Here is an 18764-nt window from a genome sequence, read left to right on the forward strand (position 1 = left end):
TCTGAGTGACTTTAATTGTCTAAGAACTTTAAAAATGCCTTAAAAATGGACAAACTACAGGAGCTCATGGCTATTAACAGAAGTAGTGTGGTGATTTTAAAACAAAATTAAAGACTGGGTTGTGTCTGTGTTGAGACATGATGAATAGTATTCCACATGCAGTCAGCACAGCAGGTCACATGTGAACTACACGTGATATAAATGTCAGATCTCAATTGTGCTGCTGGGATCAGGTCATGCAAGGGAAACGTGCTGCTTCTCCAAACATACAACGAGGAAAACCCAGACTCGATGGGCCCTTCTGAGCAGCAGGTGAATCCGGTGACAGGTATCTGGTCCTGGGCTCCAATCTCACCTTCCTCATTAGCTCATTGAGATGCAGACTTTGCCACCCTTTTTTCTGGTACCTGTTCCTCCCAACAGAATGGACAAGCGAGTATTTGTTACATATCTGATATGGATAACATCAGTCCCAGACAAAGAGACTGAGAAGCCTTGGAAGGAAGCAGCCTAGGGAGAAAAAGTACAGCAAATTGCTCTTGAGCTCAGGACACATCCTCAGAAATGATGCTAATCTCCCAGTCCATAGCCTAGCTCACAGAATGATTTTCTAGGTGCTGTCTCATTTGCTTGTCACTACAGTTCTAGGAAGCAGGTATCATGACTCCCGTTTTGCAGGCGAAAAACGAGGAAAAGTGAGTCAAATAAACTCTCTTGAGTGTTGTGAGGAGCAGAGAGGGGAACCCACCCCAGGCATCCTACACTGCACCTTTGCCCCCATGAGCCCTATCGGCAAGGAAGATGACTGTCCTGTGGTGAAATGAGAATGAAAAACACAGCATGCTCACCAGTAAGATTAATCAGATTAACTCTCTGAATCAGAGGTTACAAACCATAGCAAATAGGCCAAGTCCAAAATTGGATTTGTTTGGCTCTCAAGTACTTTAAAATTTTCTAATCAGTTGTCAACACCGTAAACCTGGATTCTCAGCTTATTAAAGCAGGCAGAGCTGGGCGTAACCCTTGCTAGAGCTGAGTTGTGGCTGAGTCCGTGCTCTTCTGTTCCCTGCAGTCTCCACCACTCCCTAATGCCTTATCTCTGGTCCTTCTTTGCTCCTCTCCATGACCTGCCTGGTCTCAGGGGCCTTTGAGTTTATTCCCTTTGGTTTAGATGGTCCCAAATTCACGCGCTGGTCTGATTTATCTTTTCTCCCCCAAGATTTCCACAGAGGCCTTCTTTTCCAACTCTGACACTCTGGGTTTAGTTGGCAGAAGAGAGAAGCAAAGTTTGTCATTCACTTAATTCTCTCTGACAGGCAGATGATCTGGCCATCAGTCTGAATTTAGGGCCAGATGCCAAAGAGTGACTGCAAGAGTTAGTGGCGATAACAACCTCTCTGCAGATCACTTGGCCACTGGAACAGAGAGAACTCTACCTGATCTGTTTTATTTTAAACTCAAGGCAGCTGTATTCAGTGCAAGGATGCATCCCTGAAGACCTCACGTAAATCTGAGCTTGCATAATTCATGACCAACCCTGACCAAAGATGATGGATATTTTTTTGACAGCTAAAGTGGCCCAGCTATGTGGCAGCAGCTTAGAGAGAGCTTACAACTTACACAGCCCACTATAATGAGATTTTTTTTATCAGTCTGTGGATAAAATAACCACAAACCTGAGTCTGAGACATCATTTGCCAACCGAAAGATGCTGAGAAAATTCCAAAAGCGTTCTGGTCCCAATTTCTTCATCTGACCCATCTCATCTCTGTAAATCACTTGGTAAGGGTCCACCCATCGGAGTGATCAAAAGGGGTGGCTGTCTGCCACTGCTGGGAAACTGTCCGAGGAGCTAATCTTGAGACGCTCTAAGAGATGCGAGGTCCTTGAGGAGCCGTGTCTATACACAGGGCTGGGGTCATGACGGAAGAAGATGAGGGGTGCTTTGAACCTCAGGACTCCACAGATGCTTTGGTGTTCCTCCCCAAAAGCTTGTGCTCAGTAAGGAATGTATTAATGCCCAAAGACCATGAAGTGATTGAGAAGTATCCAAGATCTCTTCTTCAATCACAATTCCTGGAGTGAAGGAGAGCCTACTGCTGGAGACTCTGAAATGGAGAGTCCAGACAGACTGCCCACTTTTAGGACAGGACACTGAAAGGCAGACACAGACGAGCAATATCCTGCTGACCCTCCTCTAGTCCTGTGCTCTCAAAACCCCTGGAAGCCTCTGCTTCCTTATCTGAAGAATGGGAACACGAATTCCAAGTTATCGTGTAATTATGGGGATTTGATGAGTCTACACATTCTTTGTGAACTCAAGAGAAACACAAACATGAGGTGTTCACTATAGTAATTACTCACCTATTTTTCTGTGAGGACCCACCCAAGGGTCCCCAGCCGCTTCACAATTTGGGCAGTCCCAGGCACAGAGTGGGCACTCGGTAAACACTTGTGTGTTTTTGTAATGGCTGATTCCAGGACTGCTCTTGGCCAAATTCTTTGCCTGCCATCTATCCACTCATGGCCAAACAGTAGGGCAGTGGCGGCCACAGGCACTGCTAGGGGTCACGCCAGACCATGAGGCCGGGGGGTGGGGGGAGGGCAGGCTGACCTGGATCTCACCCAGAGTGGGTTAGCTCAGGAGGGTCTTGGAAAGGGGTTGGCCATGGCATGACCTCTTGGTGACACATGAGTTTACCCAGATCATCTCTTAATGGATTTGAGTCATTTGAGTTTTTGTGCCACCTACTACTTAGTCTTTTTCTTCCGCTTCTGGTGAAATGCACAGATTCTGTTCATGTTTCTAAACTGTTCTGGCAGAGGTTGTTTGTTGTGCTGGTTTCTCGTCTTTCAAAAAAAAAAAAATACTGCCTGTTGGCTAAAATAATTTGCATATGACTCACGAAATCAAGGTGACAGCCCCGAGTTCCTCAGCCACACAGCCCACAGATCAGGAACCACTGGTCAGCTTGACCTTCATTCTACCATAACCAACGTGCTTCTGAGAAGCAGTTGCACCCTTTTCTCGGGGATTGAAGACTTTTGGACACCGCCATTCCAGAATCACCAAGGAATCACAGATTGGAAGGTGATGACGGAGGCTGCGATGACAAAATCAGGGAAGATTAAGATCCTGGGGCCTGTCACAGGGGAATAAAGCGCATGAGGAATGTGGTCGTGGAGCAGCAAACGGGTAAGGCTAAGAAGAAAGAAAGAGTGTGGTCGCTGGTCATGCAGGGTCCCTGCAAGCGCCCTGGTCTCTGAGATCCAGTGAAGTCTGGAAAGGTGCAGATGGCAAGATAGGCAGATGGGCGGGTTCAAGAATAGCAGGAGAAGGCAAGGGAGGGGCCGAGACAAAAGCAAGCCCACATAAGTGGCAGGTTCGTTCGCACATGCTTAGAGAGAGAGAAAAGACAGCCAAGCCCAGTGTAACATGACAGCCTGGCAGGATTGTGAGTCCCAGAAGCTGGGACACGAAAATATTTCAGCCAGTTTCCTGCCTTAAATTCTCCAGGGGGAAATACGGGTAACAAAGGCTGCCCGTGTTCCGTGCTCAACATAATGTGGAAATTTCCATTCCCTTTCCTTTGGGTAAGACAGAATGTCACAACCTTTGTCTCCATGGCACCGGGACTGTGGTCACCAGCTGGAGGCTTCTACACTTTCACTCTTATTTTCTCACTACACACGTACGCATGTAAACACGTGACCATACATACACACAAACACACCACGAAAACACACACACACACACACACACACACACTCACACACACACACAGCAACAACGCAGCCATCTGGACAGGCGTGCTCTCCTGCAGCACCTTTTTTTTTCTCCTCCGTTCTGACAGCTTAAACCTCAGAATCATCTGTCGTCAGAGACTCATGGCATTAAAAGAGACAGAATGAGTTTGAGGGTGGAGAGGTGAGGCATAGAAAGGAATGGAGTAGGGGAGAAGAGGCACTCAGAGGAAGAGAGAGCAAGGTGAGATGTTGGCTCCCGCTAGCCCACTAACAAGCTGTCCTTCCAGAATGTGTTGATTGAGAAAAATCTATCATTCCAAATAAGAGCAAGGTCCGCTGCCCATGACCCCCACTGCCTGCAGATGGGATGTCCGCTTCCCCTCCGCAGCCCTGGGGGAGAGAGTGTTCATTTCTCTCTGATTCCCTCAGTATTTGCCGCATGTGCGTGGCATTTGGCCTGCGACTTTGAGCTTCGTATCTAGATCCTCTCTGTTCTTCAGTGAGCGAGTTTCAGGGGAGGGACAACAGTGTTTAAGCAGCACCGTTTCCCACTCAGCATCTCGTCTGCAGCTTGACACACAGTCGAGGCTCAAGAACTGCCTCTTTCAGACGAACGAGTAAACAAGTGAGTGAATGAGCCCACGGATGGACGGGCAAAATGGATGGAGAAAGACGGACTGCTGCAAGAGACGCAGAAAGTAGTAAAGAGGAAAGCTCAGAAGAGTAAAAGATACAGAAATAAAGAAGAGAGAAGAGAGTGCCGGGGGCTCTCAGGAGGGATCTATGCCACCTATCTGAGGTCTCCATAACCACGGGGCATTCATCTGAGCAAGCTCTACAGGAAAGAGCACCCTTGAATTACATGACTTTCATCGAAAAATAATCTGGGGTGGTGACGTTGACTTCACTGTGTGACTTCTGGAAAGTTTCTTTCATGGTTTCCACTAAGGCATTGTCGGTGTTCTTGTTCTCGAGGTCATTCAGGGCCTCCACCCACATAACCCTCCATCCATCTGTCCAATCATCTGTCCACCTGCCTGCCCACCCCTCTGTCCATCCATTCAGCCGTCCCCCCATTAGTCTGCCCACACACCTGTCTGTCTGCCCGTCTCTCTATCCATCTTTCCAACAGCATGTGTTAAGCTCCCGCTGGATGCAGAGCACTGGGTCCTACTCTGACTTGGATATGCATCTTAGCTTCTGGGCTGGGCACAAGAAAATCCACCCCCCACCCCGGTCTGCAGCTCATCCTCAGAGGGGAAACACTGCCCCGACCTTCTCCGTGACTGCAAATGCCCCTCACCCGATGCCTTTGCTCCTGGGAGGAGGCTTAGCCAGACTGGCAGCATTGGCGTGGCCGCAGCTATGCCCCTACGCAGACCAAGAGTCAGCCTCACGGACAGCAGAAGGGGCACGGAAGCTCCAGACTCACCGGCTTGGTTTGTGGTGATGTTGACAGACACGTGCTGGGGGGGGAAGGGACTCTTGCTGGAGACTCCATTGATGGCCTGGATGTCAAAGGTGTACGGGGTGTGGGCCCACAGGCTGCTGATGGAGACGCGGCACTGGGTCAGGCCCAGCTGCCTGGGCACAAACTCCACGTTGTCGTCGCAGCGGGAGCAGCTCCGGCGGTCGGAGCGGCACTTCTTGCAGATGATGTTGTAAGTCACATCGTCCCGTCCGCCTGTCTCCCTCGGAGGGTGCCACTCGAGGATGATGGAAGTCTCGTTGACAATGGAGATGACGTTGCGAGGACCCGATGGGACGCCTGCAGGGAGACAAAGAAGAGCCCAATGAGGCCAGGCAGAGCCCCCCGTTCGGCATCTCCCTGGCCTGCCTGGGCGCCTTCCACCTTCATTGCAGGTGCTCACCCTCCTCCTCGACCCAAATCTCCATGCTCCAATCCATTCTGAGGAAAACAGAACGGTGGGGATCTCCACTGGGGATGTCTTTCTTTCCATCACATGTGCCCAGAGAGAGCCTGGGGTCAAGTCTTGTTCTCAGGACCAAGTTGCATCCTCCTACCAGATTTAGAGTTAATAAAAAGTGTATGTGTTGGACATCAGCTGGATTCCTGTCCTTTTTAGATTGGCGTAGAATTCAAGGGTAGAGGGACACACGTGACCTCTGAAAAGCCCAACAGATCCTGTCCTGGAATTCTGCACCAAATCTCACCCCATTTGGGGTCTTTCTGGTATGTGCATGGTGGCAGGGGCGCTTGTCTCAGGACAGGCTACCCGAGTACCTGAATCTATGAATATTTACATTGCACCAGATTCGGTGAGGGAGACAAGAAGCCAAGTCGGGCGGGAGAGGTTCACGCAGCCCCCTTTTCTGACTCCATGACATCAGAAAAACGTAGGCGTGTATTCCAGACATTCTGCTGGCTGATTTGCATGCATCACCTCATTTAATCCCCCCAAGAACCCTACCAGGAAGATACAGTAATTTTCTCAGTTTTGTAGGAATGGAAAGTAAAGCTTGGAGACGAGGCTGGCTGTAGACCACATGGTCTGTAAGAATTGAGAGCCAGCATGGAAACCCACGCCTGTCTGATTCCAAAACTCATGTTCTTAACTATGGCCCTGCTCCGAACAGGCTCTCTGACAAACCAGCCAGGCCCCACTGGGACTCACGGAGGGCAGCAACCTCTCTCTGGACAGCTCTCTTTATGGCTACTGTTCGCACTCTGGCAAAAGTGGAACGCCTTGTCACAAAACTCTGGAAAGCCCGGTGCTTTGCAGGAGAGCAAAACATTGTTGGCCGAATGGCCTGAGTGCTGGGCGTTTTGAGATTAAGTTGAACAACGTGCTGACCAAGAACAGAACCGGTCACAGCCTCTGAAAGCGGAGGCTTGCCTCCCCGCAATGTTTAAGTGACAGAAAACCCTGCCTGGGAGCCCTCCGCCCCTTCCGAACGGCGGGGCTGCAGGAGCAGCCACGATGGAGACTAATGCATTCAGAATCCACGCACGTGACCATCGCCAGCTGAACGAAGACATGTGTAAAGTGGTTCATGCTGGAGACAGGAATCAAATGCCAACACACAAAACGAGGGAATAACAACAAGGTCGGGGGGCACCAGGGAAGGATTTGGTGTTGAATCAGTCAACAGCAAGCAGCCAGAGCAGAAAGCAAATATTAAATCGGGTTCCATGAAAACATGAAAGAAAATCAGTACGGCGCCATAGAAAGCCCATTAGGCCCCAGCTACCGCACGGTGTTCGAGAAAGCCTGTGACAGGGCAGAATTCAGGAAGCATTCTTCCTAAAGTCTCACAAACGGTGTTCAAGAATTCCCCACCCATCTGCCCAGGAATAAGCATCCATCTCTCTTCAAATCAGCCCACAGCTATGCTGGGAGGGTAATCAGTGCCATCCCAGGTGGGTTCTCACAGGGCCTGGCCATTCACACCCATATTGGTCAAAGCCTGTCTCGGACATGTCTGTGGGTTTCCGACGGATGAGACTCGTCCCACAAGCTCCCAGACGTCAACACCACGGCTGTCTGTCTCACTTTCATGGCCGACAGCTTAGCCACACCCACAGGCCACTGTTCCTCATCTCAAAATGAAGACACTCACGGAGCGCCTGCTTCAAGCTAAGCGTGGGGTCAGTCTTGTAAAAACGTTCTCTTATTGCTTCCCCGGGACACCCCGAGGCTATCACTCAGAAAGCAGCATTGGGCGGAGGGGCAGAGGCGGGTACTGAGCACGTGACCAGCCACCCCACCCACCTTTCGAGACTGCTTCCTTTGATCTTCTCTTCTCTCCCTTGAGTACCATCTTCACCCTCTCCCCTGACGTCTCAGCTCGACTTGCATGGGTCTTGGCCATTTTCATACCAAAACACTTAGCACCTAGCATCGCTCTACAGCACACACCCTCTCGTTTTTACTATTCAGCCAAGATTTTCCAGAGAGTCTACACATACTGTCTCTCCTCTCCTGCTCAGCTGACCACAGCCGGCTTACTTTTCTACTCCTCTATCGTGATCGCTACTCCTTCAACCTCCTACTTGACAAATCCAGAGAACACAATTCAGTGCTTACCTTCCTTGACACCTGTGCGGTCACCAGCCAGACCCTGGGAGCCATGTCTTCCGTATCTCCCAACACACGACCATCACCACAGTCTGACAGCTCCGTCTCCTTTCCTTTAGACCTCTGCCTTCCTCTGTACCCCGTGGCCTCAGAACTCTGGGCCTTGTCGATTTTCCTGCCCTGTGGTAAAAGCCTCATGAACTCTCCAGCATTGCTTCTGCCCTAAGATCTCTCATCTGTTCTCCTCTGCCACAGTGTGAGTTCCGAAATGCACACGGGAAATCCTCTCCAAGTCCCCGTAGGGTCTTTCACCCTTGATTCCATCACCAGCACTGGACCCTCACCCCTCGTACTGTGGCCAGTAGAATTGTTCCTGCAATTTCTAAGCCCAGAGCTCATGTCTGGGTGGCTAAAGTGATGACGGCGCCGGATGTCTATGCCCTGACATCTTGATGAGATGGGAATGTTCCTGCAGGTAGTCTGCCCGGCCTCATGCTCACATGAAGAGTCTGAGCAGAGGAGGCCGGCCTCTGCACAAACCTCCCAGGAGGGAGGTGATAGGCCACGTTCCCATTCACCACGCATTGCCTCCTGGGCTTGGACTCTACTCCCGCAGGGAGTGTTCTCCCAGAATCTGGCCCCCAGCAGCACCCCCAGAAAGGGGGCCAATTGAAAACGACCAAGTGAAAACACAAGGGGAGGCAGTGGGAGAAGCCAGAGGAGAGGAAGAAAACCCGAGATCTCTTTCCACCCAGGGCCCCGTGGATGCGGTGGCAGGGCTCGGCGCCGTGCGCTTGCTGCCCAAACTCCCTGCTCTTCCTCGTTTTTCTTAATTACATGCAGACGGGCTTTGGGAAGCCTTTCTGATCTGTTGCCACGGTTACCCCGATGAATGCATTCTATTAAAGGGGCTAGAGTCATCCATTCCTAAAGGAGGGAGAAAGTATTGAGCTGTGATTTTTCTGTCTGGGTGGGGAGGGGCCGTGGAGGGTCCTGAGTTATGAGGATGGGTCTCCAATGTCTTCCAGGGTGTGCCAAGAGGTTGGCTCAGCCTGCACGGAGCATGGTTGTCACAGGCTCCTGAAAGGGTTAAAAAGGATCCTTCTAGACCCACAGCGCAAGCCCAAGTGTTTCCATATTAAGATAGAATCTCCTGCTTCTTAATGTGATTTGGGCCAGATGATTTTTTTTTAAAGGATGGTGAGACAGGGTGTGCGGGAGAGAGCGCGTGAGTTTATTTGTAGGCATTAGGCTGGAAATAAGAGCACTCCTGAGTAATCAAAGGGAAAATCTGCTGAAGACAGGGAAGCCCCCAAAGTCAATTCCTTTATCAGGAATCTTAATAAGGCCAACCTGGTCTCAGAATTTAGACGTAAATTTCAGATGGGTACAGGGTGCCACGCAGGTAGGGTCCAGCTAACTGTGCACTGCTGCATCCAGGGTTTGGGGCCTGGGATCCCTTCCCATGGGGAACGGGTGACGGTGGAGTGATGCACAACTCTGTGTGTAGGTTGGGACTGAGTTCCTTGGCATCAGGGGAGGGGGAGCCTTCCACACTCTGCACGAGACCCCATGGAGAACCTGGTGAGAGCAACTTGGCTCTTCCCCAGAAAAGTGAACACATGGCTGAACACACATGACTTTTCAGACTCTGAGTGGGTTCTCTGCCCCCTGAAACCAACCTATGAACCTCCAAAGTGTTCAGGGGACCAAGCTAAAATGTATCTTCTAGTTGGCTGACCTTGAGAAAATGAACTTCTAAGCCTAAATTTCCTCATCTGAAAAATGAAGTTCTGAGAATTTCATGAGATAACATGCCTGAAGAGTTTTTGTGTAGCTGGTACTCGGAGCTACTGAGTGATGTCACTGGCTATTATTAGCAGTATTTGTATTGTCAATATCAGGTCACCTGGAGTCTCCACTTGCACATCTAATTAAGACTGACCTAATTCAGTCACTCTTTCCCGAGCAGAGATCCTACATTCAGAAGAGTACTGAGCACCGTGAAAGCCATGAGGTCATGGAAGTTGTGTTGGGGAACCCCCATGCAAGACCCCATCCCTATGCAGGACTGGGAATCATGAACACAGATCATTAAGGATCAACATGATACAGATGCAAAGGCTTACCAGGTGCTTGGGAAAAGGTGAGAGCAAGCCAGGCAGGGTGGCTCATGCCTGTAATCCCAGCACTTTGGGAGGTGAAGACAAGAGGATTCAAGACCAGCCACAGTTCAAGACCAGCCCGGACAGCATGGCGAGACCTCATCTCTACAACAAATCAAAAAAATTAGCCAGGCGTGGTGGTGCATGCCTGTAGTTCCAGTTACCTGGAAGGCTGAAGTGGAAGGATCACCTGAGCCCAGCAGGTCAAGGCTTTGGTGGTCGTGAGCGTGCCACTGCACTCTAGCCTGGGCAACAGAGTGAGACTCTGACTCAAAAAAAAAAAAAAAAAAGAAAAAAGAAAAAGAAAGAGAAAAAAGGCGAGATCAGTGCACATCACTATTTTCAGAGATGATGTTTGGAGGCCCGGTATACACGACTGGGCTATATTTGGAGAGAAGCACCCTGGAGGCTGCTGGCTCAGTCTGTACTTTCCGGACCACCTAGTCCCAGCAAGCACACAGGAAGGGAGAGAATCTGGGCCTTGACCATGCCACTGTGTCTCCAGAATGGGCCCAACTCCTATTAGGTCCTGGACTTGTGACTTCTGTATGTAGCTGCACCTTTGCTGCCTGGCCCCCCCCAAGAGGTAGTCGGACTTTGGCCCAGGATCTGGTCTTGGTTGTCCTCCCCTGACCTGTGGGCAAGAAAATCTATCCTTTAGTCCCATAGCAAACTGTGCCATCAACTCATTCTCCCTTTGGGAGAAAGGATTGAGATAGGGTATGGGACTGAGCCAGGAAGGACATTGGATACTCAAGACTCCTGAGAATTATCAGGCAGGAGAGCAACAGGTTTAAGGTTCTCATGGCTGAGAAGGGGAAAGATTGTAGATTAGAAAAATGACTTCAATATGAACTTCAATATTGAATATGTAGCTCAGTATGAACTTCAGCATTCTTCAATGTGGAATGAAGGTGAAGAGGTGGTAGGGAGAGAGACCAGAAAATGACATTGGGGTAGCGATGGTGAGAGGGAGCGTGGTGTGGGTGGCTGGGAATCTGGCATGGTCTAGCATGGCTTTTCTGAAATCAGGGTTCGTTCAGGGCCTCTCTCCTCCATGGGTCACTGTGACAGTTATTTAAGGGAGCTGTGTGTCGGTCTGAGTGACCGGAAGGCTTCCTGGGGGAGGCAAAGGGTCTTTGAGATTTTATGGGTAAATAGGACTCAAGAAGCAGAGGTATACATGGAAATGGGAGCTGGAGAGTCGAAAAAGATATTCTGTGGATAACAGGACATGCAGGATATGCCTCAGGCTGGTTGTTATGCCATGAGTATGGCACAAAGGACTGAAGCCAAGTGGGTTGAAGGGTAATATAAGCCACAAACGCATGTCAGAAATGTAGCGGAGTTACCAAATAAACATGAATTCAGCTGCACCACCCATTGTGGCTTGTTCTTTGGTAACTGGCTCTTCGAAAACAGTGCCAAAACAAAAGAAAACCAGACCAAACCTTTATTCTTTCTAGCTGCCTCTTGCAACCATGACACTCTCCAGGTTAAGGTCAGCTCTCTTTCTTGCTCTGGCCTCCTCCTAACCATGACACCAATTCCTCTTCCATCACTCCCTCACCATGGGGAAGAATTCCTGGGAGAGGTCAGGCAAGAATGACCAGCGTCCCAGGGGAAAGGACTGGGACGCGCAGCAGCATGTTGGGTCAGGACCATGGAGAGGGGTGCACGCCTGTGTGTTCCCTGTCCCTTTCACTAAGCTTCCCACGCTGGCAGTGGGGGAGTTCCTAAAGGTTCTGTCTCAGGCACCCTAAGAGCACCAGATAACAGGGGTCAGTCAGGGGCAGCAGGGGTTGTCACGATTTATCACAGGGGGAAGGAGGCTAGATAGGCCATATTGGGGAACCAGGCATGAGCTCCCAGGGACCTGTGAAAAATGGACAGAATGAGATGTCATTTAACTGATGCCAAAGGCATCCACTGTTCAACAGCAGAAGCTTGGAGGGGTTTGTAGAGCAGGGGTCGTCTCCATTCTGTGCATGACAAGTACCAGACATATGGGACGCAGTTTTCCTCAATATGGCGGAGGTGGTATCTGATACTCAGGATGCCCCTTCCAGAAAAAAAGTGCTGGGGACCCAAGGCAGCGGGGGCTAGGAGGCTGAGGGATGCCTGTCCCACTGCAAGTCCAGGCATCCTTTGAGGGTCCTCTCCTCAAAGTGTAGGATGTCCCCCAAGGCAAGGAGGAAAGGGCATTGCAACTCAGGAAAATCATGTTGGTTTACTTTTCTCAACAGCTCTATAAACATGACTTTCTCAGGGACAATTTTGTGCCTTCTCTCGAATCAGTCGAAAATGAACTCCAGTAGCAACTTCCCAGGAATGGAAGGTCACGGATCTCCAGCTTCAATAGAACTGAGTTGAATCCTGGCTCCTGGCATGTCCTCTCCTACACCTCAGCATCCTCACTGGTAAGATTGGGATGACCGTCACTGCCACTCGTGGGAGTGTTGCAAGGGACTGCTGATGGAGTGGTGTAAGCAAAGGGCTGGACAGTGCCTGTCCCTCGGACAGCTTCTCTCCTGGCAGGGGCATGTTTGTTTCACTGTTATATGAGAATAACGAATTCAAATATGATAGCACTGTCATCGCTGCAGCAGGGTCTGTGGCCTGGTACCCCTCCCCATGGGGAGCTGGTGTTGGTGGAGTGATGCAAAACCCCGTGTGCTGGCTGGGACTGAGCTCTTCGGCATCGGGGGAAGTGCAATCCTCCCCACTCTGCATGAGACCCCATGGAGAACCTGATGAAAGCAACACAGCTCTTACCCAGAAAAGCGAACACATGGTTAACACACAAGACTTTTCAGACTCTGAGTGGGTTCTTAGCCCCCGAAACCAACCAATGAACCGCCAAAGTGTTCATAGGGACCAAGTGAAAAAGTATCCTCTAGGCCGGCTGCGGTGGCTCAGCCTGTAATCCCAGTACTTTGGGAGGCTGAGGCGAGAGGATTGCCTGAACTCAGGGGTTCGAGACCAGCCTGGGCAACTTGGTGAGACCTCGTCTCTACAATAAACCACAAAAAAACTAGCTGAGCATGGTGGTGTGTGTCTGTAGTTCCAGCTACTTAAAAGGCTGAGGTGGAAGGATCACCTGAGCCCAGTAGGTCGAGGCTGTGGTGGCCATGAGCATGCCACTGCCCTCCAGTCTGGGTGACAGAGTGAGACTCCGACTCAAAAAAAAAAGTATCCTCTAGTTGACTGATCTTGAGAAAGTGAGCCTCTCAGTGAAATTCTAGCTTATTTGTTAGTGGAGGGGTCAGACAACCCTTCAACAAGTAGATAAATATATAACATCCACAGAGATGACACTCTGACAAAGAACAGAGCGGGGCGAGCGGAGACAGAGTGCTGGGGTGGTGAGAAGGGCTCTCTCAGAGGAGAGGCCTCCTGGACAGAGACATGAGCGTAGTGAGACAGGAGCCATGCCAGTTTCAAGAGAGGGAGTATTCCCCAGGGCAAGGGACCGGTATATGCAAGGGCCCTGTGGTGAGAATGTGCTCAGTTCCTTCTTTGAGGAAGATCAGGGAAGCAGCATGGCTGCCAGATAATAATCAAGAGGGAGAGGGGTCGTCACAGAGATTAGGGAGGTGTGTGTGGCGGGGAGGACTATGTGAGTCCTGGTGGCAGCCTGCCAGGAATTTTGCTCTAAGTGAGATTTTACTCTAAGGAAGGCTGTGATCAGGGGAATGACATGCTCAGACTTTTAAAGCAGCACCCCCGTGGTCTTGTGGAGACAGGCTGGGCGGGGATAAAGGTGGAAGAAAGCCGGCCAATTAGAAGGCCACGGCCATCATCTAGGCAAGAGGCCACAGAGGTAGTTTGGCCCTGGGCGGCAGCAGCAGATGAAACAAGAGGCAGACTCTGAATATTCTTTAACATCTCTGAACAGAACGGTCTTTTTACAGACACTGTGCCACTCGCGTCTCTGCCCAACTTACCCCCATCTTAACAATAAGAAAATGGAGGCCCAGAGAGGCAGGATGGCTTGTCTGCGGTCACACAGCTGTTGCTCATGTGGGTCTGCGGCCGGGCGTGCACACCTGTCACCAACACCTTTGCTGTCTGGTAGGCTGAAGCCTGCTAGGTGACCCAAAGGACTCCCTGTCCCAGTAGCTCCGGTGGGCATGGCTCTGGCTTGGTGGAAGTTGTTCATGCCACTGGGTGAATAAGCAATATCGGGTCCTCTGCCTGGGGGTAGATTTCTACAGGGAGTGTCTGAGGGCGTGGGTTTTCATGTCAGGGGAGGCCAAAATAGAATTGTGCATAGTCCTTCACTAATAAGCCCCGTAGGCAAAGTACTGCTTTGGGCAGTTTTGTGCATTGCTTAGTGAAATGCCACCTTCCCAACACTCTGCAAGGTGGGAACTATGACCTCCGCTTATACCCGAGGAGAGCTCAGAGGTGGTGTCACCCGCCCAGCTTGTGCGCCGGTGAGTCGTGGGCTTGGGACTCGAGTGCAGGCCTGGCAGGTCCCCAAGCTCACCCTTAACTCCTCCACCTGGAAGGGGACACCTAAGGGCACACAGCACAGGTGTGATGAAGAGCATTCCCCGGGGTGGGGAACCTCTCTTTGCAGCTGGAAGACCCCTGTCCTGAGCCATCCCAGCGGCCTCCCTGTGGAGACAGGGCCACGGTGAGTCCAGGCTGAGCGGAGCGAGACGCACGTGTTGCTCATTAGGGTCTCGGAAACACTGGGCCTGTGCTCAGGCAATTCTCCTAATCATAACAGTTAGTACTAAGAAGAAACGATGAGTCAAAACAAGGAGGGACCCTGCTGAGAGGGATCCGGGAGCCTCCGAGAGCCCAGTGTTACACATGCCGCCAAACACCAGTGTCTGTAGAACGCACTTCCTGTTCCTCCTGCTTCAGTGGAACTAATCGTCTGGGAGGAAGGGAGTGGATTCTACTTTCCAAGAAAGAGCCCCTCTTCCTGGCCAGGGCTGAAGTCCATGAGTCTGGGTTTCCTTGGGTCTGCAGAAGCCCTTGGACGCTGGCTGGGAGCCGGAAGGCCGTGTAGGTCTGTAGGAAGGTGTTGAAGCCAGTCTCGCAGGCTGTGGCCAGTCTCGCAGGCCACGGCCTGTGTCGGGGAGGGACAGAATCTTCTAGTGGTGGCCTATGGTGAGGCCAAAGAGAGGAAAGTTTTGATATGCCCTCACCCCCTGGAGGTCCCCCGGGGACACTCCAATCAGGCCGAACCATAGGGCATGCCATCTTAAGGATACAGCTTTCAAGACTCCTTCCCTGCCCCTGAAAGGGGGCAGGCACTAGACTCACAAAGAGAACACAGGGCCGTCTCGGCTTTGCCGCAGAGTGACCTTTAGCAGTTCTCTCTGAGCCCAATCTTTCACTGATTTTTGATGGATCAGTCCGTCCGTGTTCAGTGAGACTCTCCTGTGTGCCCTGCTGTGTATGTGAGGTTGGGAAAAGTCCCCTGATGTCCAGCCTTGGAGCTGAAGTTACGCAAGGGACGTGGCCATCTGCATAACAGCCGTACGAAGCGCTGACTGATGAGGCTGGTGGGGGATCGGCCCCCGAGACTAGAGATGGCCGGGCATTATGCTAGGGGGGCCTGGAGGGGTCACTGTCCTCTTGGCGCTCACGGGGGAAGCAAGTGGCACAGGACACACTGAGCATTCAGTGTGCCTTGGAGTGTTCCGCATGCAGAAGAGACCGCGGCTGCAGTCCCCCGGGAGTCCCTGTCCATCTCCTCACCTGAGAAGAGGAACAGGGACCAAGTGCACACACGCACAGTGAATAAAACCATTGTACAGGATGCTTGACCCGAAGGCCCTCTGGAGCAGGAAAACCACCCTTTTGCCTAGGACTCCCCAGGCCTCACGCAGACCTCCCCCCGCCAAGCCTGGTAGGGCCCCTTCCCCAGGTCCTGCTCGTGACACCTCTGACCCTATCAGTCTCAGTGGAAGGATCCGCAGAGCACTTCCTGCTGAAAGATCAGTATGCGAGGCCACACCTGGCCAGGGTAGGCTCCAGGGTGTTGGCCATCATTGGAGGCAGCAGTTGAAAGCAGTTAGAGTCTTCTTGAAATCCAGGGACTCTGGGCCACACTTCAGTCTTTTCAACAGAAGGGTAGACCTGACTGGACAGGGCCTCCACAGAGATCCTTGTTCTAGATGTCTTTTCTAATTGAGGCACGGGCCCTGGACTAGAATTAGTGTGTCTGTGTCGTGTCAGAATCAGGACTCGATCCTGGGTGATCTATTACGCCCTGGGAAGTATACCTACGTTTTTCCATAGGTGATTTAGCATCTTTTCACACAGCCCAGAACTCAGCAGTCTTCTCCACGCAGAGGCAAGCATGGAGACTGAGACCTGGATTGCATCTTGGCACTTGGTTGGCAGCCACTGGACCATGGTCCATCAGGCCTGAGGGCCACACATGATAGAAACCTTCCATCTCAGCTCCCTTGGAGTCACTCTCCGAAGTGCAGAACTGGCTGGTCTCGTGTGGCACATAGCTTACTTACTCGAAGCTCTCAGATAGTAGGCTCTGATGAGAGAACGGCAGGGGCCTTCCAAGGTATCTTTCCAACGGACCTTGAATAATTATAATGCTATAAGAAGGCAATGAGCAGTTGTGGGAAACTGCTAGGGGAGGGAGGGGCACACCTCATCAACAAAGGTACCTGCATGATCAATGTTTATATATCTAACCCTGAAATGTACCCCACATCTTTATAATAAAAATTAAAAACTATATATATACACAATGGTATTTAAGGATTTCAAAATAATATAGAAATGTCTGGGATAAAGAACAAATAAAGAACTGAATGTCAAGTGAGAAAAAAAAGAAGAAGAAGACAGACCGATTAGGTGACTCAGCCTGTAATCCCAGTACTTTGGGAGGTCGAGGTGAGTGGATTGCCTGAGCCCACGGGTTTGAGACCAGCCCGGGCAACTTGGTGAGACCTTGTCTCTATAATAAATCAAAACTTAGCTGGGCGTGGTAGCATGGGCCTGCAGTACTGTCTATTTGGAAGGCTGAGGCGGAAGGATTGCCGGAGCCCAAGTCGAGGCTGCGGTGGCCATGAGTGTGCCCCTGCACTCCAGTCTGGGTGACAGAGTGAGACTCCATCTCAAAAATAAAACAAAATAAAATAAAATAAGTAAAAAGAAGACAACCAGGGCTGGGCGTGGTGGCTCACACCTATAATCCCAGCACTTTGGGAGGCCGAGGTGAGAGGAATGTCTGAGCCCACGAGTTCGAGACCAGCCTAGGCAACTTGGCAAGACCTCATCTCTACAATAAATAAAAAATTAGCCAGGCGTGGTGGCGCAGGCCTGTAGTTCCAGCTGCTTGGAAGGCTGAGGCAGAAGGATCACAGGAGCACAGCAGGTAGAGGCTGTGAGCATGCCACTGCACTCCAGCCTGGGCAACAGAGTGAGACTTCGACTCAAAAGACAAAACAAACAAATAAGGCAACCTCCTGGTTGGAACTGGATGAGTCTCTTGCTGCAGGAAGGATAGAGGTAGGTGGGATGAGGCCTCGGGGCCACTGCATGGTTAGGAGTCCTCTCTCTCTACTGTCTCAGAGAGAGGGCAGTGTCCATGGAGGAGTCCTGCATCCCTTCCGTTCATCAAAAATGGCCAAGAGCTCCCTCCCTGGGTGATAGAATCTTTTTCTAGTTGCCACAGTTCTCTATTTTTCTTAAGAGATTGTAGATCAGAAAGGCATTGATATAACAGCTGGGAAGTGATTATGGGTTAAATATTCATGGATTATTCATTCCATTTTCCTTGGGAATACACAGAAGAGTCTTCCAGGAACTGTCTCACGCAATTCTAAAAGAGACATGTGCTGCCTCTCTCCAGGTACACAGAAAAGGCCCTATTTCCAATGCAGCAATTCAAAGCCAAGGGAACAAAAAAGAGAAATGGAAAACGTAGGTATACTTCCCAGGGCGTTATAGATCGCCCAAGATTGAGTCCTGATTCTGACATGTCACAGACACACTAATTCTAGGAATGCAAAGAAACCATGATGGTCAGCGTGTCCCTAGAGAATACTTTCGACAGCCCTCACCTTGGCCAACCTCTGTTAGATTCCTCCTGTGGAAGGAAGCTCACTGCTCCTGCCATTAGAGAGTCCTCTATTAGTAATCATGACCTGTTCGAAAATATAATGAAAAAAGCATCTATTCACAATCGTCACAAAACCCATAAAATACCTAGGACTAAATCTCATAAGGCCTGTGTAATACCTGTATGAAGATGACTATAAAACTTTACTGAAGGGCATAAAAGAAGACTTGAATACCATGTGCCACAATGGAATAAAGAATGTCATGAAGAAGAGAATTATCCCCAAATTAATCCCTATATTCAATGCAATTCCAATCCCAGTTACATGGATTGCTTAATGAACGATGTCAAACTGTTTCTAAGGTTCATCTTGAAGAAAAAAAAAAATGGTTAAGAATAAATAACATACAGGGAGTCGGCTCACCAGTCATTGAGACATACCTTAAAGCTATCATCTTCAGTACAATTTAGACCTGAAGCCAGAACAGACAAATCAATAGGAAAGAATAGAGGTGAGTTAGAGAGTCAGACACAGGCACAGTGGCACTTGTAGTCCAAGCTACTCAGGAAGCCAAAGTGAGAGGATGGCTTGAGCCCAGGAGTTCAAGACTAGACTGGGCAATGTAGCAAGATTTCATCTAAAAAAGTATGTATGTACAAACATTCAGATATAATAAAAGAGCATCTCACTAAAATATGATGACACTGATGAGCTATCATTTTAATATGAAAAATAAGGATATTGATATCACACCCTAT

At 50.3% G+C, this 18764-nt stretch overlaps 1 protein-coding gene across 1 annotated transcript in view; it reads right to left on the minus strand.

Annotated features, from left to right (window-relative positions):
* EPHB1 (EPH receptor B1) overlaps positions 1-18764 on the minus strand; it is a 311624-nt gene that overhangs the window by 113271 nt on the left and 179589 nt on the right. Inside the window, exon 4 of the mRNA XM_021715103.1 lies at positions 5180-5515. Coding sequence (XP_021570778.1) covers positions 5180-5515 — 336 coding nt within the window. The remainder of the gene's footprint in view (positions 1-5179; positions 5516-18764) is intronic.

Source organism: Carlito syrichta, unplaced genomic scaffold, assembly GCF_000164805.1.
Source record: "Carlito syrichta isolate Samal-C Ts95f unplaced genomic scaffold, Tarsius_syrichta-2.0.1 Scaffold306659, whole genome shotgun sequence".
Lineage (NCBI taxonomy): Eukaryota > Metazoa > Chordata > Mammalia > Primates > Tarsiidae > Carlito > Carlito syrichta.